Source organism: Cannabis sativa, chromosome X, assembly GCF_029168945.1.
Source record: "Cannabis sativa cultivar Pink pepper isolate KNU-18-1 chromosome X, ASM2916894v1, whole genome shotgun sequence".
In the NCBI taxonomy this organism is placed as follows: Eukaryota; Viridiplantae; Streptophyta; class Magnoliopsida; order Rosales; family Cannabaceae; genus Cannabis; species Cannabis sativa.
The window spans coordinates 80,427,210-80,452,999 of NC_083610.1; the positions used below are offsets into that span (position 1 = coordinate 80,427,210).

Below are 25,790 nucleotides of genomic sequence, written 5' to 3' on the forward strand. Positions count from 1 at the left end.
ACACATTCTAACTGAATAGTGCTTGGGTCCCAAAAACTGAATAAAGTAACTTTCACTATAAAATCATTAAGAATATATTTACCAGTTTTAATTTACAAATCAACTATATAAATTAAAAATGATTTTACACAAGAGTTTCGATACACTTGAACACAATCAAGTACCAAGATCTAAGGAGAAGACAAGATCTACTTGCTTCCATCAAGCTGAACTCCCTTCAGACATTGCAAATCAATCTTCCTTCAACCCTTGAAGATCTAACGAATTACAACCTGCAATTACAACAAAGAAAAGATACAAAAATGTACTTTGCCCTAGCAGAGCAAGAATCACTAGAAGATCCATCAAAGATAGAGAGTTAGTTTAAAAAAAGCTGGATCAGCTTAATATAATTAACACTTCGATAAAACTGACTTAACTACCAAAGCAACTATTCAAACCAACTGGCAAAGAGCTTAAACAATTAATCAAACAAACTAAAAGTTGACCTGACAAAAGATAAAATGAAACCAAACTAAATAAATGCAACTAAGACCAACTTAGATGAACAACTCAAAAAGCTAGGAAAGAAACCATAACAGAATACAACTAAACCAATATTAGGCAATATAAGTTGCTATACAAAATCATGGCACTTACAAAACTGAAGCATAACATAAATGTTTTATCTTTCCCACGAGAAAACAGGCAAATCTAAAGAAAGAATCTCAATTCTTCTCCAAATCAGAATTCATTGTTTAATATCAGTTCAATTCAATTCAAGTAATATAAAAGGAAAAAACCCCTCACCTACTATATATATATATAATATGTCTTATATTTCACACTGATAAAAAGAACCACTCTAATTACACATCATCACACACACTCTAATTACAGATACAATAATAAAACCACTCTCTCTACAAAGATAATAATCCTTTAACGTTGTGGAATATGCTGCGATATGAGATGGGCAGTGTCTTTCCACCAAGAAACCTCTAATTCCTTCTCTTTAAGTTTGTGATTAGCACATTCTAAAGCTTCTTCAAGTTCCTTTATCCTTTCTTCTTGTCTCAATTCCAGAAGTTGATATAACTTCCTCTCTAATTCAATAGGACGTACCCCATTTTCTAGTTCTTCAGTACATAGCTCTTGAGGATCATCAATTACCTCCACATAACTCAGGCTCTGGTTTTCAGAATAAGCAGTGTTCATAACAACCTGCCACACAGATATTCTCTCTTATATATGCACAAAAATTAATGCAACACAGATCACAAGTAACTAACAATGAAAATGCATATGTATCAACAAATCACAACATCATTAACAACAGAGTAGATAGTCATTTTCCAGCATACAAATCAGCAGCCAAGTCTCATTAAACCTGTAATATTCAAACATCAGCATTGAGGAAGAAGCGCAGGCCTCTCTTATACGAATCACTTTGGGTATGTTTGGTAAACTATATATAAATATGATGTTAAATTTTGATTGGTATAAAAGTTAATACTAAACATAGTAATATATAAAAATATAACATAGAATACAATTCAATACAATACAGTATAATACAATGACAAGGAAGGTTTAATATTCATATGACAACACTTCACTACTCTTAGACTAATTTATTTTCTTCATTGCAAAAAGCATACTATTTAGAGATGGAAATTTATACCGCGGGGACCCGCCCCTAATGGGGTGGGGATTCCCCTTCTTAGTGGTTAATGGGGCGGTGGTGGGGGACAATTTCAATACCCGAAGCGGGGATGGGGCGGGGGCGGGGATAATACTATCCGCACCATATCCGACCCGATATAGATATATATAATTTTTTTTTGTTTTTTTTTCAAACTTTGACACATATTTAGTTTTTATTTTCTATTAGGTTATGCTTTTTTTAAGTAGGTTTATTTTTTATCTTCCATTAATTATGAATGCATAATAAATATTTGTGAGAATATTAGTTTAACTTATTTTTTTCAATTATTTTAAATTAATTTGTTTTTTCATTTTACCTTAATGGATACCCGATAGGTTCCCCATAACCGATGGGTATTCCCCTACCCCGAATCTGTTGGTTATTAAACGGGGATGGGGCGGGGATGGGGGTATAAATAGGTAACGGGGATGGGGGCGGGGATTGCATTCCCCGTACATTAACCGACCAATTTCCATCTCTAATACTATTATTAGTAAATCATGTAATCTTTTTACCTTTAAACTTTGGTGTTGTGAATGTTCTGTATCCAAACGGAGCTGCAAACGTTCAAACTCAGCTTCAAGTTCAGCCTCAAGTTCATCCATTTCACCTAAACGCTGTTCATTCATATTAAGATCAGTAGAAATAGAATCATCACATTCCAAGATGGTTTCTGAGTCTGGTACCACATATGAAGTTGTCCCAGTAAAATTCATAAGAGGTGAGAGATGGGTATTAGAGCTTGAACTCTCTCTAAAATTATTATTGGAAGAATAAGCAAGATTACTCTTATTTCGAAACTCATCTCTAATATTATGAAGAAACATCTCCATTTGTTTCCTCATTTCAATCATCTTATTCATTTCATTTTTACTCGTACCAATTAGATACAGTAAACCACAAGCAATCCCCAAATTGAAAGAAGTGTTTCCTTTACATTGACCTAAAATTAAACAATCAACAGTTAAACCAAAATAAATCTCACTTCATTGATTAATCCAAAAAAAAAAAAAAACCTTAAAATCATCACCTGAGTCTTCACTTTCTGGAGCCGAAACAGGCAAATCGCTCACCGGCCGTTCCTCTGTTTTCCTCTCCTTGGCCGGCCTCAAGGCCGAGAAACACCGAGCAATGATCCGCCGCGGCGAGGAGCAATGGCTGTTGTGCTTACACTTGTCAGAGGACCGATCTCTCCGGCGATTACCAACGCCGTCCATGAGGAAAGATAGTAGGGGTCTGTAACTTCTACTATCGTCGGAGTGATAGCTGTGATCGTCGTCGGAGTTGAGAAGAAGGTCGGCTATTCGAAGAGGAGGGATTTGGTTATGGGGATCGGGAAATGGAGTGGGGTTTAAGGAATTGATTTCCATGTTTGAAAATTAAAGAAATAATAATAAAAATTGAATTTTTCTTTTTTCCATTTAATGCGATCGTGAAGTTTTATGAATGGGAAAACACAGAGGTTTTAAATGCAGGAACGGAAAGGAGGGAAAGTTTTTAACTGTCTTTCCACGTCTTTTCGTTTTCCCATCACTTTTCCTTTTCCTTTACATTTTGATGGGGTTTAGTTGAGAGGAGATAAAAGATAATGGAAAATTCTACAATGCACCCCTTAAAAGGGATATATTGATGCACTCCTATCTGTTTTAGTATCCGAAATAATTTTTTAGTCAAATTTTTTCTCATGGTCATGTACGTTATAGTTATTTAAGACATCCTGCAAAATTTTAAGAAAAGGAAATTTGATTTTCTATACTTAGAAAATCAAAAAATTTGATTTCTAAACCAATAATTTAAACCCTAAAAAAACTATACTTTTTTTTTCAAAACCCCAAAAATACCCCCAAACTAAAACTATCTCTCTTTCTCTCTCTATCTACCCGGTCCCAAGAATCCCACACCCCAGGTCCGATGGTCGGACCATGGGGTCCGATGGGGTCCGACCAATCGGACCCATCGGACCCCAAGGTCCGACCATCGGACCTCTCTCTTCCTGCTCTCTCAAATCGCGGGAAAAAAAAAATTAAAAGCTAGGTCGGACCTTGGGGTCCGATGGGTCCGACCATCGGACCCATCGGACCCGAAGGTCCGACCATCGGACCTCTTTCTTCCTCTCTCTCCCAAATCGCAGAAAAAAAAAAATTAAAAGACGGTCGGACCTTGGGGTCCGATGGGTCCGATTGGTCGGACCCATCGGACCCCAAGGTCCGACCATCGGACCTCTGTCTTCTTCCCTCTCTCAAATCGCAGGAAAAAAAAAAGTTTCAGAGACTGGGGTTGGGGTCGGACTGGGGTTGCTCTTTCGGGTTGGGGTTGGGGTCGGAGGGGTTGGGGTCGTGGTCGACGGGGGTGAGGGTGGTGATCGGCGTTGGGGTTGACGTGGGTGGGTGAGGGTGGTTCGGGTGAGGGTGGGCGGTTGGGGTGAGATAGAGGGAGAGAGAGATGATGCAGAGAGAGAGAGAGAATATTGTGAGGGGGGTATTTTTGGGGTTTTGAAAAAAAAGGAATAGTTTTTTTAGGTTTTAAATTTTTGGTTTAGGGAAATTTTTTTTTGATTTTCTAAGTATAGAAAATCAAATTTCCCTTAAGAAATTTGGAAAAGTTTAACACGCCAAAAATTATGTTCAAACAGTGTGTTGCACGAGTGACTATTTTATTTTATATGCGTGTAAAATAGACTGTTTAAACATTGTTTTATATATTGTAAATTATTCCGAATTTTTCAAAATTTTGTAGGATATCTTAAATAGCTATAACATACATGAATATGAAAAAAAATTAGACTAATTTTTTTTTCTGAATGTCGGAACAAGTTAAGGGTGCATCAGTACATCCCTTTTAAGGGGGTGCATTGTAGAATCACCCAAAATATAAATAAGAATTAGAATAGAATAAAATTTAAAATATATAAGAAAAATTTATAAAGGAACTATTAAATTTTTTTGTCATCATGTATTGAAATGGTATTTCTTTTCATTTTAAAATGGAATAGTCATTCCACCAAAATAGTGGAAAGAGCATTCCATTTCTAATACTTTAATATGCAACCAAACAAATAAAATAAAGATTATTTTCTTTTTATTCAATTCCATTTTATTACCTCCAACCAAATGCCACTTTATTTTTTAAATTGTTTCAGTCCTTTTTGTAACACTTTTTTAATTATTTATTTTTTATTTTTTTAATTAAAAAAGTAAAAATATATTTAACAAAATTATTCTTACTTTTTAATTTTTTAATTAAAATTTTGAGAACTAAAAAAATTATTTAAAATTTTTCTTAATTTTTTTTTAATCAATATTTTGGACTCCGACCCTAACTTGGACCTTAGGACCGGTCGCGGTCCTAGTACCAAACCTGGACCACAGCCCCAGCCCTAGACATGGACCTAGACTCGACTTAAATAAAAATTAAAAATAAAAATAGTTATAGAATACATTTTTGTTTTTTAAAAACATAAATTTTATTTTTATTTTTTAAAAATCGACTTTCTTTATTTCTTTATTTATACGAGTTTTGACTGGGGCTTATTTAATAATTTAAAGCTACTTAAAATTTAATTTATTAGCACTAAATATACAAATACTATCATTAAGAATACACAAACATACTCTCATAATTTACTATTAGACTACTATTTATATATTTATTTTTTTTTGTCTAGACTCTTGAACTGGGCTAGATTAATTTTATGTAAGTGTTATCCCAGCAAATTGTTTAAATAAATGACCAAAATTGAAGTACAGGGAGACATTTGCAATAATTTTTTTAGTTCACGGAAAATTTTTGTGACAGAGAAAAGTTCAAGGGCAAAACTCTACACGGATCATAGTTTGGGGGATTATATACTATTTATTCTTTGTTCATTTTATGGAATATATATAATGGTAAAATATTATTTTAGAACCTGTATTTTGCAAAAGTTATTGATTGAATTTTTTTTTTGTTAATTTTTTACATTTTTTTAAAATACAACTAACCTTAAGTTAATTTCTAGCACTCAAAAGCCTTACCCTTAGGCACAGATGACTTCTTCTTGAACTTCTTAGACGGATATACTTTGTGCCTCCAAAACTTTGCCTCAATGGCCAGCGTAGATATGTTCTCCAGAAAGGTCGAAGATTGTGTGGGTGCTATTCCTAAGTGCCAAAGTGAATAGGGGGTGGTAGAAAGGCTCGACATGCTGAAAGGAAAAATGGTATGCCTCAACTCCTTCAGCAATGTAATAATCAGGACAATATCCACCAATCTTGAAAACCTTATTGTAGGTGGTACCGGTTAGCCATGCAAACTCCAGTTGGGAAACATAAAAATATTTGGACCAGTTATGATGTGGGTTTGACTTAAGGTTAAAAAACCAGTTCACATCATGGGGAGAAGGCATTTCCCATCCCTGCTCGACATAAAGCACAAACAGTGAGACTAGATACTTTATCCCCTTTGGACTAATTTGTGTCGAGCAGATCCCGTAATAGTTGGCCACCTTCTGAAAGTATGAGTGAGGGGGCAGTAGAGCACCCTGCTTGGCATGAGGCCTGACCAGACACAAAGCCCTTCACCAAGGTTATGAGCCAATTGTCCTCCCTTGGAAAAAATGCCACAACATCTCCGACCTGGCCTTTGGTGTGGAAGTTGTTTAGCCTTTTGACAGTAAACTTGGATGGTGGTGATTCCTAGTGCGACAATGCTTAGACCTAGATGACTTCGATAAAGTCTCCACCAAATCTTCGTTAGTGTAATCCTTGCCAATAACAAGTAATTGGCTGGATGATGAAACAGGTTTACCAGCTTCGTCGAATCCCTCGTAGGTAAACTCTTCATCAGCATCAAGCTCCATTTTCCCCTCAGAAGCCTCTGGGTTCTTATGTTCCTCCTAATCCTCATGCTCCATAGGCACCGTGGCTTTCCTAACAACAACCATATACCTCGCGATGTGGGGATCGTTGGCTGATATTGCACGGATGGTTTGCTTTGTATGGGCTAATTTTGACTTGGCCTCAAAAAGTGATATTTGATTATGGCGAACAACTGTAACTGCTACTTCAGCTTGCACAGAGCTTCTCTTCAAAGGTCCCAGTTGACCCATGGGCAATGTATCCTGTACGTCCTCCCAGACTATGTATGTCCACGATGCTGGAAGAAATTTCCTCCAACCTCGGTTTAGCTCCCACACAAAATGTCCATACACTTCTCCACCAATCTGGTCAGATTTGTGGTGGCATTGTACTTTTGGTTTTGGGGAATCACTGTTGACTTCCCACTCAAAAAATATTGAAGTAGATGAAGAATCACTTGGAGATGAAGGCAATTCGTCTGCTCGAAGTCTAGGTTGGTTGTCGTGAAGAAGTTGAAGCAGATTCTCATCTATTTGAAAGTCAACTCCCCAAAAGTCACCTGGGTTCATCTACAAAGAAGAAGAATAATGGACAGGTGAGTGTCCGAACAGGTTTAGATTGTCCTTCTAAAAGAAGAACATCCCAAATACTCATACCAGAAGAGAAAAATAGATCAAAATAAAGGAAATTCCTCCTAATGACGAAACACCTGCATAAAAACCAATCTTAGGATTTTTACAACCAGAAGCTCCGAAGAACATAATAGAGAAAAAGGGACGATTTTTTCTCGCGAAAGTTCCACACCAAACATTTTCAAGTAAGACACATGATTCTTAGGTTTATTATTTCGTTTCTTTTTTAGAAATAAATTTGAAGAAAACTTAAAATCTAACGAGCCACAACAAAATGCACATGTATATATTCCAGTAATTCTAAACACATTTAAGCAAAGAAGAGTGAAGGGAAAGTTTAAAAGGAAATAACGTACTCACTTTTGCGTGGAGAGTTGATTATCTTCATGGAAAACATATGGACGGAAAAGCGAATATCACACAGCTTGAAGAACAACTTTTTCTTTTTTCTCCAAGCTTTGAAGATTGAAGAACTGGTGAAAGTTCTAAATGAATTTAGAAATTCCTCTTATAGACCCATTAAAGGGTAGTATCGGTATACAATTGAAATTGAGTTTTCCTCCAAAAAGTAACAAAAAATATAATCATTAAAAGAATGGGGGCGTGCAAACTGTCAAAGCACGTTTCCCCATTTCTTGATTTTTGAATGAGCATTAAATGTTGAGATCTGAAGAGATTAAATACACACGTCTCGAGCAGGACAAACGTCATCTCCAATACAACATGTGAACCGTAACACATGTTATTGATCCGAGAAATATGCAGACCTTGGAAGTCCCCATGCGACTAACAGTTCCCACACGGACTTGGGGGCAAATACTATTCCAAAATTTGTACAAGATGACATGGCACTCACCAGGGTAACAAATGTCAAGTGTATTTATAATTGGAAGGGGTATACTAGTTTGGGGTTCCGTCTAGAACGATTCAAAGCCAAATCAGTTAAATATAGTTCTGCAGCAAGTATTATCCAGGCAGGTTCTATGCCTCACGCTTCTTTGAACAAATTAGATATGCCTAGCCGAGTTCCATTTTTCGTACAGAGGAACGTGGTAATTAAAGATCTCCAAATATATTTTCCTTAAATATCTTCTCAATTATAACTTAATTAGAATCTTTATTTTTATGGGATTATTTTATTGAGAGAATCGTGAGATTTGATATTTAGTTTCCCGAATTCATCTCCTATATTCTCAAACTTACATCTTGTATTTTTTCCTATAAATAGTAGAGTCATTCCATTGAGAATGGATCATTTTTTTGACTTTCTAAGAGCTACACGCTGCTAAAATATTTGTAAGTTTCTCGAGAATATTAAAACACTCCTATGAAAATCGAGTTTTGGTAAAATTTGTATTTTTTGGGTTCTATCTGATTTTTTTGTATATGGTACGATGAAGTACGATAGAATATGATGGTGGATACGATAGTAGTGTAATCTGGAGGTTAGAGATGAATGCTCGATATGGTACAATAATTGATAGACTATGATAGTTGCTTTAAATTTATATTATGATAAAATTTATGGCATGATAATATAGAGGTTATGGTATGATAAGTTATGACAGGGTACGATGGTGGGTGCGATAATAATGTAATATAGAGGTTAGTGATGAAAGTTCAATATGATACGATGGTAGTACGATAGTTGATAAAGGTACAATAGTTTATTTGACATAAATTTTAAGCAACAACTTAAACCATATTGTACCCTTTCGAACCTTCATCTCCAATCTCCAGATACTATCGTACCAATCATAATATAAAAATACATATCTATAGTTTTTTTTAACATTTTTATACTTTTTTTTTTTCAAAAATACATACAATTATTTTCAAAATAATGTTGCTTTTCACGTTCACGTTGATGCTACATGAAAGTGAAGCAACATGAAAACAATGTTAGTTTTACTTTTTTGATTTAAAGTATAAGTACAAAATTTGTAAAAAAAATTCGTAAAAATGTAAAAAAAAATCTGTAAAAATATAAAACAAATAAGATTTTAGGAATTTTGTATAAAAATTCAATAAAAAAAACCCAATAACACATGAAAGAAGAAAAGTATTTTATTTTATTTCTTTAAAGAAAGAATAAACTTATATAGTGTGACCTATAATCATCCGAAATCACGAGCATCATTATGATTCATGATGCTGGTGGTGCACTATACGTTCAGCAAAGTTTCCATGGTTTCAAACTTGAAAATGCTTAAAAATATTAAATCACACACACATGTATATGTTATATACACATATATATATATATATATATATATATATTTAAGCAAGCAAGCAAGCATTTCCATATTCCACAAGTTTGAATTATGAATGCCACTCAAAATTAGAATCCAAAGAGAAACTTAAGAAAGAAGGGTGTCTCTCTCTGTCTCATCTCATCTCACAAGTACAAATATGTTTGTGTTGTGGACTTAGTTATATCCCTATAATTATAATAATCTAATAATACAATAAGTTTGGTCAATTATTGTAACTTTTAATTAACAATAACAACCCTTTTTTCTCTCTACTAATGAAAGTGCCTAATCACAGGTTACCATCATCAAATCACCTTTTTTATTTTTATTTAAGACAAAGTAGTACTAAATCCCATGTAATAGTAATACAACAACCATGGACAATCAAAAACCCAACTTTTTTTAATTACCCAAGTTTGAATTTTGAACAACAAAAACGGCAATAAAAGAAAAAGGCCATGCTTTGTGGTAAATTATCCACTTTAATCAAACTACAAACCATAAAATAATATAAAGATTTGGTGGACCAACTTAGCAGTTAGGAGTAGTAGTAGTAGTTGTTGTTGTTATTCTTTTTTAATTCATTTAAATTCGTTTTCTTTTTTTAATTCTTTTTTTTTTTTAAATTATTTTTTTGGCATTTTCTTTGTCAAAATCCCAGGTGATGCGGATATGCCATGTTTTGAGCTAATATGGCCAATTGTTTCATATCACATTTGACCAATTAAAATACTAAATATGTTTATTAAATTATTAATTTTGTTGGATTTTCAATTATTAATATATTTATAAAAAGACAACGCCTAATTTCTTCTTATTTTAATATCACTTACTACAGAGTACAGTGTGGGGAACATACCATTAACAAAATCCGGACCCCTTGACTGTTATTATTTATTTTAATTATTTTTTCAAATATTTTTTTTTTGGTAATTCCTTTAAGCCATTTTACTATTAAATTTTTACTTTCTTTTTCTTATTTGTAAATTAACATAGCATTAATTTACAAAAATAAAAAAAAAATCTAAAAACTTGATTTATGCCCTTTAATGTCATTGGAAAAATAAAAAAAAAAATCCAAAAACTTGATATATGTAGAAAAGAAAATCTAACTAATTTTAGCTTATCATTTTTTAACTCTATTTTTCTTTTCTATTTTTGCCCATATCATGGTTTTAAATTTTAAGACTAAATATATGAAATACATTTTTTTTTGCCATTTATAATTAAAGGCCTTTTAAAAAATTATTCAAAAAGAAAAGCCAATTAATTAAAAAAAAAGATAACATTTTCTTCCTAAAAGAAAATATTTTCTTAATTGACACGCAGACACACGTGCCACAATCTTAGTTTGTACATATCTATAGTATATAGTATCACAAAAAATTAATAATAATAAAAAATAAAATCGAAGGAAAAGAAAAAGAAAAGGAAAGTATCAAAATGAGAGAGACCATCGTTATCATCAATCAATCTATAATCTCTTCTCTATAGCCCAAATTACCCAAATACAGAGAGGAGAAGAGATGAGAAGCTCACACATACACACTCACACTCATCCCATATTATATACATACATAAATACCATTGTCCAATCCATTGGCATTAGACAAAGACATAAACAAACCTGAGCTTAAGATCCTTGGATACCTTATATATTCATCTTCAACAACCGCCAAATCTCTGATTTACTTCTTCTAATTCTAATACACACAGAGCGAGAGAATATTCCCCTTCCCCCAAATAACTTTCTCTCTCTATAAACAACCCCAAGACAAGCACAAAATTACTCCTTTTTCTCTTTCTCTCTCTCTCCTACTAGAGCTCAACGTTCTCTTGGTTGGAATGGAAGCTAAGTTTCTCTGATATACATACAGAGTGTGAAGGGAAAAAGCCTTAACAGAAATACCCAGAAAGCTTTTCTTAAAGACTCAGCAAAATCCATACCTTTGGGGTTATTTAATCTGGGTGTTTTTCTTTTTGAGCTTGGAAGCAATGTGGTTCGAATTGGAGATTTCATAGGCTCTTTTTGTGAATGATATTTTTTTTTTGGGTTTTTGGATCTTAGAAGACAATGGCGCTGTTCAGGAAGTTCTTTTATCGTAAGCCACCAGATGGGCTTCTGGAGATCTCTGAAAGGGTTTACGGTAATGACTCGTTTCTCAGGTTTGAATTCAATGTATGGGATTTTATGCTTTAATGGCGGTCGATAATGGTTTGTTGAGTTTTAATCATTTTTGAAATGTTACTGTGTACACACATTTACTGTTCGAGTCTGAGAATCGTTTAATTGACATAATTTTGTTTGGAGAAAGAAAGCATATTGATAATTGATCCCTATGGTATGTCTTTGAAGATTGTTAAATGCTTTGTTTATGTATTTTTTTTTTTTAAAATTTAAGAAAGAAACAAAATTTATGGGTTTTGACAATGTTATGTGATGAATAGTATGAAAAAGACCTTTGCTTGAACTAGCTTTCTAGTATGTCCTAATCTTAACCTTTAAGTTTCTTAATGAAACTTTATGGTGAAATAAAATGTTTGATATGCTTTAGTCAATATGGTTTTCAGTTTTTGATTGCTGCTTTACCACCGATGTTTGGGAAGGAGATGACTATAAAGTCTACATAGGAGGTATAGTGGGTCAACTTCGTGATCACTTCCCTGATGCTTCATTTATGGTCTTCAACTTTCGAGAGGGAGAGAGCCAAAGCCAAATTGCTAGTATATTGTCAGAATATGATATGACGGTAATGGACTATCCTCGACACTATGAGGGTTGCCCTTTGCTCACTATGGAAATGGTTCACCATTTCTTGAGATCTAGTGAGAGTTGGCTTTCACTTGGCCATCAAAATTTGCTCTTGATGCATTGTGAGCGAGGTGGATGGCCTGTTTTGGCATTCATGCTAGCTGCCCTGTTGATTTATCGGAAACAATTCAATGGGGAACAAAAGATGTTGGACATGATTTACAAACAAGCGCCCCGAGAACTTCTTCAATTGATGTCCCCGTTAAACCCAATGCCGTCGCAGTTGAGATATCTACAATATGTCTCAAGGAGAAATGTTGGCTCAGAATGGCCTCCCTTGGATAGAGCCCTTACATTGGACTGTATCATTCTGAGATTGATTCCAAATATGGATGGAGAGGGAGGTTGTCGTCCTATATTTAGGATATACGGACAAGATCCTTTCATGGCTGCTGATCGGACTCCAAAAGTTTTGTTCTCAACTCCAAAGAAGAGCAAGTTGGTTAGGCACTACAAGCAGGTAGTTAAATCTTTCTTACTCTTATGTAACAGGAACAATCCTTTTATTTATGAGGATTTTTTATTTTTAATCTACCACATTTTGCAGGCAGAATGTGAATTAGCCAAAATTGATATCCATTGTCATGTCCAAGGTGATGTTGTTCTTGAGTGTATCACTTTGGAGAATGATTTGAAACGAGAAGAAATGATGTTTAGAGTCATGTTCAATACCGCCTTTATAAGATCAAACATTTTGATGCTCAACCGTGATGAAATTGACATTTTATGGAATGCTAAAGACCACTTTCCCAAGGACTTTAGAGCAGAGGTTTCCATTTATCTTGACATATCCTCATTTTTATCTTTTTAGAATTTATGATTGCAACTAATATTTTGCATTTGAATGAAGGTTCTTTTTTCAGAGATGGATACGATCATTTCTTTAATGCCTGTTGATTTGCCTGGCATTGAGGATAAAGAAGGTCTTCCTATTGAAGCCTTTGCAAAAGTTCACGAGATCTTTAGCCACGTGGATTGGCTAGATCCAAAAACAGATGTAGCACTAAACACACTCCAACAAATCTCGACGTCAAATGCCCTACATGGAAAGATGGACAGTGTATCTGTTCAAAATGCTGAAATAGGGAATGAGTTTCGAGAATCAACTCCTGATCAAGTTAAAGTTGTATCAAAGGCATCGGAAAGCAACATTCACAACCTCAATTCCACGAGTCAAGTAAAGCAATCCATGGCCTTGTTTGAACCATCCATAGATGATAATCTTATCAGAAAAAAAATGGAAAGCCAAGAATTGCGAAATTCTAATTCAGTTGGGAAGAAGAGTGAGATGAAGAACAGTAATGTAACTAAAAGCCAGACGGGTATGCAAGACTTACAGATTGGTCTCCAACGGCCATCCCAGCCTAAGATTATATCTCAAAGAGTACATCAAACTTCTTTGTCTTCTCCAGTTTCATCACCATTACCTATATCGAGATATCAAAGTGCACCCTCTGCTCTTGGAATTACAGCTCTACTGCATGACCATGCAGCATCTATTAAGGAAGAAGAAATTGCACATCCAGTGACTTTAGCACCTAGTAATGTATCTGTATCAAAACCTCAACCTCTGTTATCTATACAATCTCTTCCAAGCACAAAAGTCACTTATCCTGAAATCACATTGTTGAATACTTCTTCGCCAGCTTCAATTCCTCGTCCCTCACATCCACCTACTTTATTGGAGGCATCCCCGTCTTCCCTTGTCAAGAACTTAACTTCCCCTCCCCCTCCCCCTCCCCCTCCCCCGCCACCTTCTTCTTTCAGGGAATCCCTATCTGTTGCTAAGGATTCCATTCGCACTCCTCCTCCTCCTACACCACCTCCTTTTCCAGGAACATCGCCATTATCAAATCTTAAGAACTCATTTTCTGCCCCAACCCCACCTCCGCCACCTCCTCCTCCAATACTATCGCCATCAGTCGCTAGTAAGACTTGTTTTTCTACTCCTCCACCTCCACCTCCACCTCCTGCTTCCGTATCTTGTTCAAATTCTTCCTTGCTTTCTTTGAAGAGCACATCAATCAAATCGGGGCCCCCACCTCCACCTCCACCTCCTAAGCCTCACGGGACGAACACAAGTTCCAAGACTTCTCCAGCACCTCCACCTCCCCCACCTTTAACTTCTGCTTCAAGGGATTCTGTGGGTAAAAAGCCTGCAAACACTCCAGCTGTACCGCCTCCCCCAGCTCCTCTTATCAATGGTTTATCAAAACCTGGTATTGCCTCTCCACAATCGCATTCTGCTGTTAGTAATGGTAATGTGCCTTCGATTCCTGGACCTCCTTCCAGTACTCTATTGAGTGGAAAAGGACGTGGCCTCTCACGTCCAAGTCCTAGAAGTCAAGCTCAACCTAAAAAGACTAATCTGAAGCCGTATCATTGGTTAAAATTAACAAGGGCCATGCAAGGAAGTCTATGGGCCGAGACACAGAAAACTGACGAAGATTCCAAGTAAGCGTTGATTGTAAAAGAAATATTTTTCGCGCATAATTGAGGAATTTAAGTTTATCTTATTCAGCTTTGTCTATGTCAGGGCTCCAGAATTTGACATGTCAGAACTAGAGAGTCTTTTCTCTGCAGCTGTGCCTAATTCAGATCAGGGAAGCCCAGGTGGGAAATCAAATCGACGGACATCAGGACCAAAGACTGAGAAAGTCCAACTGGTATTATGAACTGTGCTTTTATTTTCATTTGTAGCTGGCAGGAGTTCTCATTACCAATGACTGAAATTGCATGTTTTGTTTTGACTAAAATTTTTCTCAATCTCTTGCAAACATTAAGAATTACTGGTGGAAATTTGTTCTACATAGGGAGCAAATTTGTGTAAATTGTTTTGGCATATTGGCATAACTTTTATTATTTTTTTTTTATTTTTCGTAGATTGAACTAAGACGGGCATATAATTGTGAAATCATGCTTTCGAAAGTGAAAGTACCTCTGCCTGATTTGATGGTAAAGTAAATCTAATTTATTTCCTGTACAATGCTACTTAACACTTTTTAAGTTTTTTTTAGAAAGCAACACTTTTAAGTTAAGAAGGCAGACCCCTAACAAGTTTACTCGATTTCTTGGCCTTCGATGGTTTTCCTCTTCTAGAGTTCATTACTCGCCTTGGATGAGTCAGCATTAGATGGGGATCAGATTGATAACCTCATAAAGTTCTGTCCAACAAAAGAAGAGATGGACTTGCTTAAGGTAAGTATGTAACACTTTCTTTTTAGTTGTAATTCATAGCTCTCTCCATGTTACAGTGTGAACCTTTAGTATTCAGAGCTTTTATAACGATATAGTTTTCTAAAATGATTATCCTTTTCTGCTCAGAATTATAATGGAGCTAAGGAAAACTTGGGGAAATGTGAACAGGTTAATTCCTCATCAAATTTATTTTCTTGGATATTTGCTTGTTCGAAAATTCAAATTGTTAAAGTATATGAATGGCTGAACTTGGTATCGTCCTTACTAGCCGTAGCCGCAGGAAACTTTAATATGGATTTTTGTTGGATTGGATTTTCCTTTTTAACCATGTGTTTTAATTAATTGACCTGTGAATATCTGTAACAGTTCTTTTTAGAATTGATGAAAGTGCCTCGGGTAGAGGCGAAGCTAAGGGTTTTCTCTTTTAAAATACAATTTAGTTCCCAGGTCAGTGGACAATCTCTTTGCTTTATTTGTTCTCAGATACTTATGATTTGTGTTTTCTTGTCATTACATGTCTGTTCATTGTCTTCCCCTTTTCAGGTATCCGACCTTAGAAGTGATTTGAATATTGTCAATTCTGTGGCAGAAGAGGTGAGGATTTTTTTTTTGTCCTTTTTTTTTTCTTTCGGAAGTTTGTCCTTTTTATCAGAATCATATTCAATGAAACCATTTTATGGTTGTGCATATCAGATCAGAAATTCTGTTAAGTTGAAAAGGATCATGCAGACCATTCTTTCGCTTGGTAATGCCTTAAACCATGGAACTGCAAGAGGTGAGTGAATAATTGATTACTGCGTCGTACTCATACTCGTGCAATTTGTAGTGTACATGGAAAACACTTAGTAAAGAAATTTACTGCACCAGTGAAAGGCATGATTAGAATGGGGCCTTATTTAGTTTTAAAAAGAATTGCCCTTTTCTTATGGTCTGCAAATCCCATTAGCCAGGGCTTTGTTGGCAATAAATAGCTTTCACCTGGTTAAAGTTTTGAATAATATGCATGCTTTGACATAAAAGAAAGTTGTAGGTATTTCACTGAGTAGAAAATAGACATCATTATTGCCTACAGAAACCACACTCTCTTTTGGCCAGTTTCACTCATGTTATTTTGTGATTTACGTGGTGTGATATTTCGTTCATTATGAACACTGAACCAAAAGGTAAACTATACACCGAAAACTGCAGTTTGATTAGGACCCACACTTTTACATGTTTGTAATTATTCCTGCAACTTTCAAGCTCAAATTCTCTGACGGCCACCCAACCCAGCCCCTTTTTGTTTCTGCTAGAGCAGCAATTAATTTATGATATGTAATATTGTAGGTTCTGCTATTGGGTTTCGACTCGATAGTCTGCTGAAGCTAACTGATACACGTGCTCGGAACAACAAGATGACTCTGATGCATTATCTTTGTAAGGTAAAATGCCTCTTTTGAGCTTATATTGGGACTTCTTTTCATTTCTGTGATTGAACTGAGAAGAGATAATACGAAATTATAAACATTAATCTAGTTGGGTCTCAAATTGATTTCTTGTATTGGTGTATTGATTTGAGCTTCTTTCATACTTATCTTTATAGTTCATCTATATCTATGATAATGATTATTTTCATGTTTTTGGCAAGCTGTAGGTTCTAGCTGAAAAGCTACCGGATCTCCTTGATTTCCCGAAAGACCTTGTTAGTTTGGAAAGTTCAACAAAGGTATTTTGCTGTATTATTTCGACATTTGGTATATGGATATATTATCGTCTATTTATCTATAGCGGTCTTATCATTGAATCCTAAAATCTTTAGAAGGTTGGAAACTCTAAGCATATTTTCATGTAGGTCCTAGGAATCAAATCCTAAATCCTAACCCTGGTGGTAGCAAGCTTTGGATCTGATCAATGAACTTACTGGTAAAATATCTTATTATAATGCAGATACAGTTGAAATATTTGGCAGAAGAAATGCAAGCCATTAGTAAAGGTTTGGAAAAGGTGGTACAAGAGTTGACCGCTTCTGAAAATGACGGTCCTATCTCAGCAAATTTTTGCAAGGTACTCTGAACATCGTGTGAAATCCTCGCGACAGTTTAATAATCTAATTATAATACTAACATAATTTTCATTGATAATTCTCAAGTCTTTAAAGGAGTTCCTCAGTCATGCCGAAGCTGAAGTGAGATCGTTGGCTTCACTTTATTCTGGTGTGGTATGTATCTAAGTTTTGTTTGGAGGAGTTGAATTTTCATCTCTATGGTGTACTTGTAACTCTTAAGTAAATCATTACAAAATTCAACATTATTTGTTTTTGCAGGGACGAAATGCAGATGCATTGGCTCTTTATTTCGGGGAAGATCCAGCTCGTTGCCCATTTGAGCAAGGTATGTTAAGTAGAAAGGGAAAGAGAACATGTCTTTTAAAGTGTGTAATATCTTTACTATTTTCAAGTCTTTGTATGGATAATAAATTGTATTGCAGTGGTATCGACAATGCTCAACTTTGTTCGGATGTTCATCCGAGCTCACAACGAGAACTGCAAGCATCTTGAATTCGAAAAGAGAAAGGCACAAAAGGAGGCTGAGAATGAAAAGCTGAAGTTGGGTGCCTCGAAAAGGGAACCTCAACACCTGATACAATCTTCTCTCAAGAGTGGGAATATCAAATAGAAATAGCAACTGAGTTCTTAGATTTAGATTCTACACAGTTAAAAGTGACCGAAACCGTTCTCCAATTGGTTAATATTTGGTCTATGAATGAAAACATCTTCAAATATAAGCGAGAACAAACTTGAAAGTTCGAAAAAATAAAAATAGAAAAAAGGGTTTCTGGTGACTGATGACAATGTTAATATCATGCATCTAATAATTCTGGTCACATACAGTAAGTATCTTTTTTATTGCATTTTTTTTAAGCTTTCAATTAAGGGTTATCTTTTGTGTTGTTGAATTAAACATAACATGGTATATTTGCTGTTTTTTAAGCTACAATGCAGGATTTTGTGGAAGCATTGTTGGCCTAATCATAAGTGACTCACTCCTAAGATATCTTCAGTTGCTTAACTAGATGTAATCATTTTTTTTTTCATACCAGAAGTTTATTGTTTTTTTAGTTCTTTTTGTTCCTATTATATATATTTATATTTCTTATGTAATCTTGTATATATCCAAGTATATGGGGATGTAAATGGCTATTGTAGTTCATTTTTTTTTTTGTAGTAGTTGATTATGGTGAAATAGATTGAATAAAAACTAGCAAGTCAATCAGAAACTTAGGACCTGTTTACTACCCAATCAGTTTTCAAGACATGAATGATTTGTTGAAGAAGAAGCATTATTGATCATTTAAATTAGCTGTGATGTAAAAGCAGTAAATGACTATTTTATTGCTTTCATAATTTGCTCCCAAGTAAATATATATAATACAAGTTCTCCTGAAAACAACAGGAACAAGACAACACAACTAAATGAGATCAAAAGATAAGGGATTTTGAATTTGAAACAAGATTAAACAAAACAAAATTATTAAAATAAAATGATTACAAATAAAAGAAAGAGTAGTTTTGAACCAAAACTAAAGGGTGAAGCTTGGAGAAAAAGCTCACTCTTTAAGCGCCGGCCATAGGAAGTTTCTCTTATTCTAGAGATGCAACATGAGGATTTTTCAAGAGGTGGCTTATTCTAGTATTACTTTCGCCCAAACACACTTAGTTGCGAAGTTTTAATGAGATCCTGCATATTAGTGCTGGTATGATTGCACCACTTTATCTCCATTTCTAGTTGAACAAATTTATTTAAAATAGAACTCTTTTTTATGGTCTTTTATTCCAAAGAGAAATGTGTTAAATATCAATGAATGGCAGTGAGTTGTTTCTCTGTGATTTTTATTTTACTTTTGCGCATTCTTAATCTTGAAATGTACTTAATACTAAGTAATAACACATATAATAATGATAATATTAAAAAAAATTAAACACATGTTAAAAGAAAGAAAGAGAAATTAATTATTATATATTAATATATCCTCGTCGTTTACACTACAGTCTATATATATATGTAACTGAATATTCTAAATAGTTATATATAATCTGGGTCGCCTGTAATGGATCGTGCAACTGCGGCGGCTAAAGCAACAGTGAAATTTTGATCTTTGGTCAAAGAAGCTACGTACTCTTCCATTTCTGCAGGAAATAATTCTTTATTATTGCTTAAATATGTATCAATATTCCCATCTTCTCTATTCATCATGTTCATCTTATTATAATCACTCTGATCATCATCATCTTGATTATCATTAGTAATATTGGAAAGAGAGAGATCCAGGGAGATTATGGAATGATGATGTTGATGAGGAGTTGTAGTTACACAACTACTACTACTATTATTATTATTTAATCTTGGAGATAATGAAGTAGTAGAAGTAGTATTAGTACTATAGTTTCTCATCATCATCATCATAGTATTGTTATTATTATTTTTGATGCGATATTGATCATCATCATATAATTCGTGGTTGTGTTCTCCTTCGTATGTTGCTACAATGATTGACTTGTTCTCCATGCTTCTTTGCACCTAATACAAATTATTATTTAATTAATTGATTTGAAAAAATTATAGCTTAATAAATATTTAAATATAATATATAGTCCTCCACTAAAAAAGAAGAGTACACCGGGACATCCTCTCCTATTAGTGTTATAATTATTTAAGACATTCTGTAAAATTTTGAAAATATTTAAAATAATTTACAATATAAAAAATAATATCCAAACAGTAAGAGTTACACGTGCAGTACATATTGTGTTTTTAGCGTGTTAAATTTTTCTAAATTTTATAAAAATTTGCAGAATGTATTAAACATAGTCATAAAAGAAGTTAAACTAAAAAATCCTCTAAATACCAAAATAAATAGATGTACATCAGTGCATCCCCTAAAAATCCTCTAAATACCAAAGAAATTTCTAAATATATATATGGGTGCACTCTTAATGGGTATTACTCATGAATGTATAAAATTAGAAAATTTTGAGTTTTAATGCTTAATTTTTCTATCTAATTAAAAAAATCTCTCATTTTTATATCATATGCACTGAGATTGTTCTATCGGTAAAAAAAATTTTTAAAAAAAAGTTTTTTAGCAAGAAAAATAAGAAAAGAAAAAGTTGAGTTTGAGTTAAATATTTTTGTATGAACATATTTTTGATATGGTGTAAAAAGAGATATTTTTTGATATTTTTTTTTAATTAAGTAGTTAAATTAAGTATAGAAATTCAAATTTGTGATTTCATTATTCGTTCTTAGATCAAAATTCGATAGTTTGATATTTTTAAAATTAATATTTATAGTTAAATTTGTTTAGTAACCATTCATGGGTAATACCCATTATTACCATTAAAAAGTGTTCTATATATATATTTATATATATATATACCTTCTTCTTGACTGGGCATCCTGGAGCCATGGAACACCTAAAGTAAGCTCGAGGGAATGGATTGTCCTTGGTAACTTTTTGACCATATTTCCTCCATTGATAACCATCTTTCACCGTCTACATGAAAATATATATCCAAATTATAAAATAATACATATACATAATTAAGCCTATATAATATAATATTAATGTAATGTAAATGTATGTATTACTTACGGGGCTAGTATTGTCTTTATCACACGATGAGTTGTGATCTGTTTTGACTGATACCTTTGTCGTAGTAGTCTTATTATTATTATTATTAGTAGTAGTACTATTAATATTATTCAACTGATCATCATGATATTGATGATGATGATGGCTATTATTATTACTACTGATCATCGTCCTTGCCCTCTTGATAGAATAATCAAAGCTTGATCTTTTGTAGAAATGGTCTTCCAACATTTTGTATTTGCTGCTCGTTACTTCAACCATCATTCTCAATCTTTTGTTCTCTTTTCTCAAACTTTCCAATTCTGTTTCCAGCGATTCCACCTAATAACATGATGATACCATATTAATAATTAATAATAAACTCTATAAGATGGAGATGAAAAGAAAAAACTATGATCAATTTATACAGTAATAATAAGTATTTTTACCTTGTTCTTGTGAGAAGTGTGAGCATCCATAACTGAATCAGTTTCTCTCTTCAATATATATATATAGAGAGAGAATTATATATAGGTGTAGTGATATTTAATCATGAAAACATAATTATGAGAGAAGAAGCTAGCTAGGTACGTACTATTTATACAAAGAATAAAGTACATATAATTAGCAAGGCCAAAGTCATGATCAACATATAGGAATATAGTGATTATAACTTATAGTTGTTAAAAAAAGATAAGTTAATTGTGTGGTTTTGTGGGCTGCTAGCTAGTCTATTGAGTCAACTCAGTCTAAATTAATAACAAAGAGCAGAAAAGTAGGTTTTGGTCACAGTTCTAAGGTTGGAAAAACGTTGAAATCAAATCCACGTGTTGGAAATTCTTGTCCAAAAATAATATTCATAATTGGAATAATATATAAAAAAAAAATCGAGAGAAAAATGTATATGTATTTTAATTAGTTACAACATATATTTGTATTAAAAGATGATATTAATAGACATAATAGTAACCTTGGTGTAATGGTTAAGGTAGTTGGTAAATAGGTTAGAGGGTAAAGGTTCAAACCCCACTAACTACACTATATATATATATAGAAATGTAAAGGTTACATGGTGACTAATATTTTTATAAAGTGTAATATGGTTATAAGTCTAATTTAATATGGGATCTTATTTATTTAACTTAATAAATATTATACAAAATTACTAATCAATTATAATATATAATATCGTAGAGGTGCCATGCATTTTGGCGTCGTAACAATACTTATATATATGAGCATTCTTAAGTACTAATAGTGTTTAACACTTTTTAAATGTATCATTTTAAAATTAGTTAATGGTATTTTTTTAATTTATAATTAATTACACTAATAATAATATTTGACGAGTAACAAAATATTAGTAGTGGTACGTTTTAATATTTTTCAATATATTTATATATACATTTATCAGAAAGATGACCTTTGAATTAGATATTGGAAATTCCACCACACGCACGCTCGTTGTGTGATGTCACTACAGATATCGTAAGCAACGTTACGTACCATATATTACGATTTTAATTAACTTGTTAACTTTCCATAAATATCTTTGTAAAGGGTCCAACGTGTTTATAAAGAGTTCAAACCAAACTTGACTTGAATTAAAGAGTCTAGTCAGTTATTATTAGCTATATAGTCACTAATTAATATTTTCACTTTAAATGTATAGTGGAATTATATAATATATATCATATATGAAAAATATATTAGTAATTATATTTGTATCACACACGTAATTATATACGCATAACATTTTTTTTTTCCAAGAGCTATAGCTAGCCACAACTTTTATTGCATCGTGAAATATTTTTGTTGTTTGTTTGTGTCACATCATCAATTTATAACAGTGAAAGCTTTATTTTTTTTTTTTAAAGAAAGTATGTTATTAACTCAAATCAAATCAGCTGTTACAGGATCACTAATAAATCTAGGACAAGCATCTGCCCACATATGACCTCCATTAAAACTAGTAACAGACTTAGCTAGTGCGTGGGCCACACCATTCGCATCTCGCGAAATGGCACAACAAGAACCACCACCAACAGCAGCTAAAAGAGAAATAATCTCCTCAACAATTGGTTTAAACAAAAGAATTTTATCAGGAAAAGTAATCCAAGAACACACCACAGAAGAATCTGTCTCCACACGCGTCAAAGAGAACCCCAAACGAGCCACCCGCTTCAATCCCTCACATAAAGCCAGGAGTTCCGCCACCGCCACCTGAAAGTCCCCAACTGTACCCCCTGCCCATGCCGCCCACACAACCCCTTCACCATCCCTGACCACCCCCCGAACCCCGCAAAGCCTCGGCCCGGAGTGACAGCCGCATCTACAGAGAGCACAAATTCACCCATTCCGGGAGGCCACCACCGACCTCTTCTCACCCCACCACCCCCATCCCCCCTCGGCCACCCAACCCCACCACCACCACCCCCAATCCGATCGCCCCCCTGCCCCGGGTCACCCAACACACGACCGCCCGCACTCACCCCCACCCCATGAAACTCCTCTAAGGCTTCCAACGCTAGAACATCAAGCACCTCTAATCGAGATTGTTTCTTTCTAAACAACACAGAATTTCTATCATACCACAACCACGACCAAATCATAGCCAACAAAGCAAAATTTTGGTTATCAAGCACAACAAATAGATAAATAAGCAACTCCGCCAAAGACCCAGTCCGCCCATGGTGGAGCAAAGGCCAGATCCTAAGCTTCGTCCATAAAGGCCGCAACGACGAGCAAAAAACCAATGCATGTTCCGGAGTTTCCGACTCCTCACCACATCTCTGACAAAGCGGCTGAACCGGGATCTTTCGTTTGATAAGCTGGGAATTGGTCGGGAGAGCCCGGTGATACATTCTCCATAAGAAAATTTTGACCTTTTGTGGAACCCGTAAATTCCACATACCATTCCACCAATGTGCCTGATCGACCGAAGAGCCACCATTCCTATCCCTCACCAGATCAAGAGCAAGAGCATAACCACTCTTCACAGTATAACAACCATTCGGAGAATAGTGCCAGCACCACCAATCTGCACACCGCCCACCCCGCAACGGGATGCCAAGAATGACATCCACATCCATCCTCAAGAAATAATTGGATAGCAAAGTGATATCCCACGCCCCATTGGCACCAATCAAGTCAGAAACCATTACATCAACACTAGGCGCAGGCGAAATAGGACGAAACGATCTCGGCCTGGGAAGCCGAGGATCCCGGAACGCATGCACACTCTGACCATCCCCCACACCTTTCCTCATACCCGATTGCAACAACTCCAGCCCCCACACTAAACTCGACCACAAGTGAGACGATCCAGGGCGATCCTTAGCCTCCAGAATGGACAGAGTGGGAAAATATTTGTACTTCAACACCCGGGCGGCCAAAGAATCCGGCGATTGGAGCAGACGCCAAACTTGTTTAGCAACCATAGCTTGATTAAAAAGCCGAATATCCTTGAAGCCTAATCCCCCCTTTGACTTAGGTTGACAGACACTCTCCCACTTGACCCACGCAATCTTTTTTTTATCATTATGAGTACCCCACCAAAATTGCAAAATAATTGAGCGAAGCTTATCACAAGTGGCCACCGGTAACTGGAATATACTCATCAAATAGTTTGGAACCGCCTGCAGAATAGCCTTGATTAGAATCTCCCTACCACCCGCAGAAAAGAAGCTCCTCTTCCAACCTCGAACCCGTTTCTGAACCTTGTCACAAATACTTGCAAAGGTCCGCTTTTTATTCCTCCCAATAACAGTTGGCAACCCCAAGTACTTATCATGAGTAGCAACTGACCCTAAGCCTAAAATTCCCAATACACTCGCACGATCTACTGGTAAAACATTCGGACTGAATGTAATAGCAGATTTGTCAAAATTCACTTGCTGGCCAGAAGCATTCTCATAACACTGAAGAATCCGACGAAGAGACTCCGCCTCCCTCCCATTAGCTCTCCCCACTACTACAAAAGGCCAAATTCGCGACGGTCCCAAAAACGCTTTTTTTTGGGACTCGTCGCTAAAAAAATTATCTGAGTGTTAAAAACCGTCGCCTATATTGTACTATAGGCGACTGTTTTTAACACTCGTATACATTAGGCGACGGTTCATAAATGTAAAGAAAAAAATTAAAAAACAAAATTGATGCACTATTGCCGACACTTTAGAACCGTCGGCCTTATACTTTGCCCGACGGTTCTAAACCGTCGGGAAATACCCTTTCAAAATAAAAACTCGCCTCAGACCTAATCCCTATTTTGCTTCTCCCCAATGCACGATTTACCCTAACCCCTCTTTTGCTTCTCCCCAACCCACGAGCCTATCTCCGGTTTCCCTCTGCTCCACCCTTCCATCAGATCGACGAGCCCCCAATCCGCGAGTCGCGAGCCTATCTCCGGTAAGACTCTCTCTCTCTTTCTCCATTTTTTTTCTCTGCCGAGCCTATCTCTGGTTTCCATCTCAACTTGTTGCCACTACTCCACCCATCCAGGCCAGCTCCGGTTTCAAGCTTCCGTTGTTCGCCCGTGATTGAAGGCCTAATCCGCTCAAAACAACCCATATCCCATCGGGTTCAGAGGCCTCCGCTCCTTCCTTCCAGGTATGTTCTTCATCTCCTTGCCTCTAGTATTTATATATATATATATGGATAGAACCAAATAATAGTGGTTAAATTAATCTTTTATTTATTCTTTTTTGTATGTATGATATGATCTTAAGTATACCAAAAAAAAAATCGAGTTCAACGTTTATA

General features: G+C 35.1%; 3 protein-coding genes across 4 annotated transcripts; 1 reads left to right on the forward strand and 2 right to left on the reverse strand.

The window, feature by feature from the left end:
- Positions 1 to 694: 694 nt before the first annotated feature.
- LOC133031658 (protein POLAR-like 1) lies at positions 695 to 3,279 on the reverse strand. Its single transcript, XM_061105161.1, has 3 exons — positions 2,718 to 3,279; positions 2,203 to 2,630; positions 695 to 1,203 (listed from the first exon to the last, which is right to left on the reverse strand). Exons 1-3 carry the CDS (start codon positions 3,055 to 3,057, stop codon positions 922 to 924), a joined length of 1,050 nt encoding a protein of 349 aa, XP_060961144.1. The 5' UTR covers positions 3,058 to 3,279; the 3' UTR covers positions 695 to 921.
- A 7,514-nt stretch (positions 3,280 to 10,793) lies between these two features.
- On the forward strand, positions 10,794 to 18,747 carry LOC115698823 (formin-like protein 18). 2 transcript variants are annotated; one of them, XR_009684750.1, is made up of 18 exons: positions 10,794 to 11,556; positions 11,981 to 12,681; positions 12,769 to 12,990; positions 13,072 to 14,675; positions 14,758 to 14,887; positions 15,105 to 15,176; positions 15,321 to 15,419; positions 15,546 to 15,587; positions 15,786 to 15,866; positions 15,963 to 16,013; positions 16,113 to 16,194; positions 16,746 to 16,840; positions 17,053 to 17,124; positions 17,346 to 17,462; positions 17,548 to 17,616; positions 17,722 to 17,788; positions 17,886 to 18,287; positions 18,389 to 18,747. XR_009684750.1 is itself a non-coding variant. In XM_061105162.1 (17 exons), the coding sequence occupies exons 1-17, from the start codon at positions 11,484 to 11,486 to the stop codon at positions 18,071 to 18,073; spliced, it is 3,765 nt and encodes a 1,254-aa protein (XP_060961145.1). In that variant the 5' UTR covers positions 10,794 to 11,483; the 3' UTR covers positions 18,074 to 18,747. The 2 variants fall into 2 exon arrangements, 1 of the variants encoding a protein (XP_060961145.1); XM_061105162.1 differs by having other exon boundaries at positions 17,886 to 18,747.
- Positions 18,748 to 19,383: 636 nt separating this feature from the next.
- LOC115701185 (probable WRKY transcription factor 40) lies at positions 19,384 to 21,679 on the reverse strand. Its single transcript, XM_061105163.1, has 4 exons — positions 21,479 to 21,679; positions 21,051 to 21,371; positions 20,835 to 20,951; positions 19,384 to 19,975 (listed from the first exon to the last, which is right to left on the reverse strand). Exons 1-4 carry the CDS (start codon positions 21,506 to 21,508, stop codon positions 19,481 to 19,483), a joined length of 963 nt encoding a protein of 320 aa, XP_060961146.1. The 5' UTR covers positions 21,509 to 21,679; the 3' UTR covers positions 19,384 to 19,480.
- Positions 21,680 to 25,790: the final 4,111 nt, after the last annotated feature.

Bases quoted from the DNA above. Each gene is read 5' to 3' on its own strand.
- LOC115701185 (XM_061105163.1), bottom strand. From the start codon at position 21,508: ATGGATGCTCACACTTCTCACAAGAACAAG. The intron at 21,372-21,478 runs GTAAAAATACTT...TCATGTTATTAG, and splicing joins ACACTTCTCACAAGAACAAG to GTGGAATCGCTGGAAACAGA. The intron at 19,976-20,834 runs GTATATATATAT...AATTTGTATTAG, and splicing joins GATGCCCAGTCAAGAAGAAG to GTGCAAAGAAGCATGGAGAA.
- LOC133031658 (XM_061105161.1), bottom strand. From the start codon at position 3,057: ATGGAAATCAATTCCTTAAACCCCACTCCATTTCCCGATCCCCATAAC. The intron at 2,631-2,717 runs GTGATGATTTTA...GTTTAATTTTAG, and splicing joins TCCAGAAAGTGAAGACTCAG to GTCAATGTAAAGGAAACACT. The intron at 1,204-2,202 runs GTAAAAAGATTA...TCTGTGTGGCAG, and splicing joins CACAACACCAAAGTTTAAAG to GTTGTTATGAACACTGCTTA.
- LOC115698823 (XM_061105162.1), top strand. From the start codon at position 11,484: ATGGCGCTGTTCAGGAAGTTCTTTTATCGTAAGCCACCAGATGGGCTT. The intron at 12,991-13,071 runs GTTTCCATTTAT...ATTTGAATGAAG, and splicing joins CCAAGGACTTTAGAGCAGAG to GTTCTTTTTTCAGAGATGGA. The intron at 14,676-14,757 runs GTAAGCGTTGAT...TGTCTATGTCAG, and splicing joins AAAACTGACGAAGATTCCAA to GGCTCCAGAATTTGACATGT.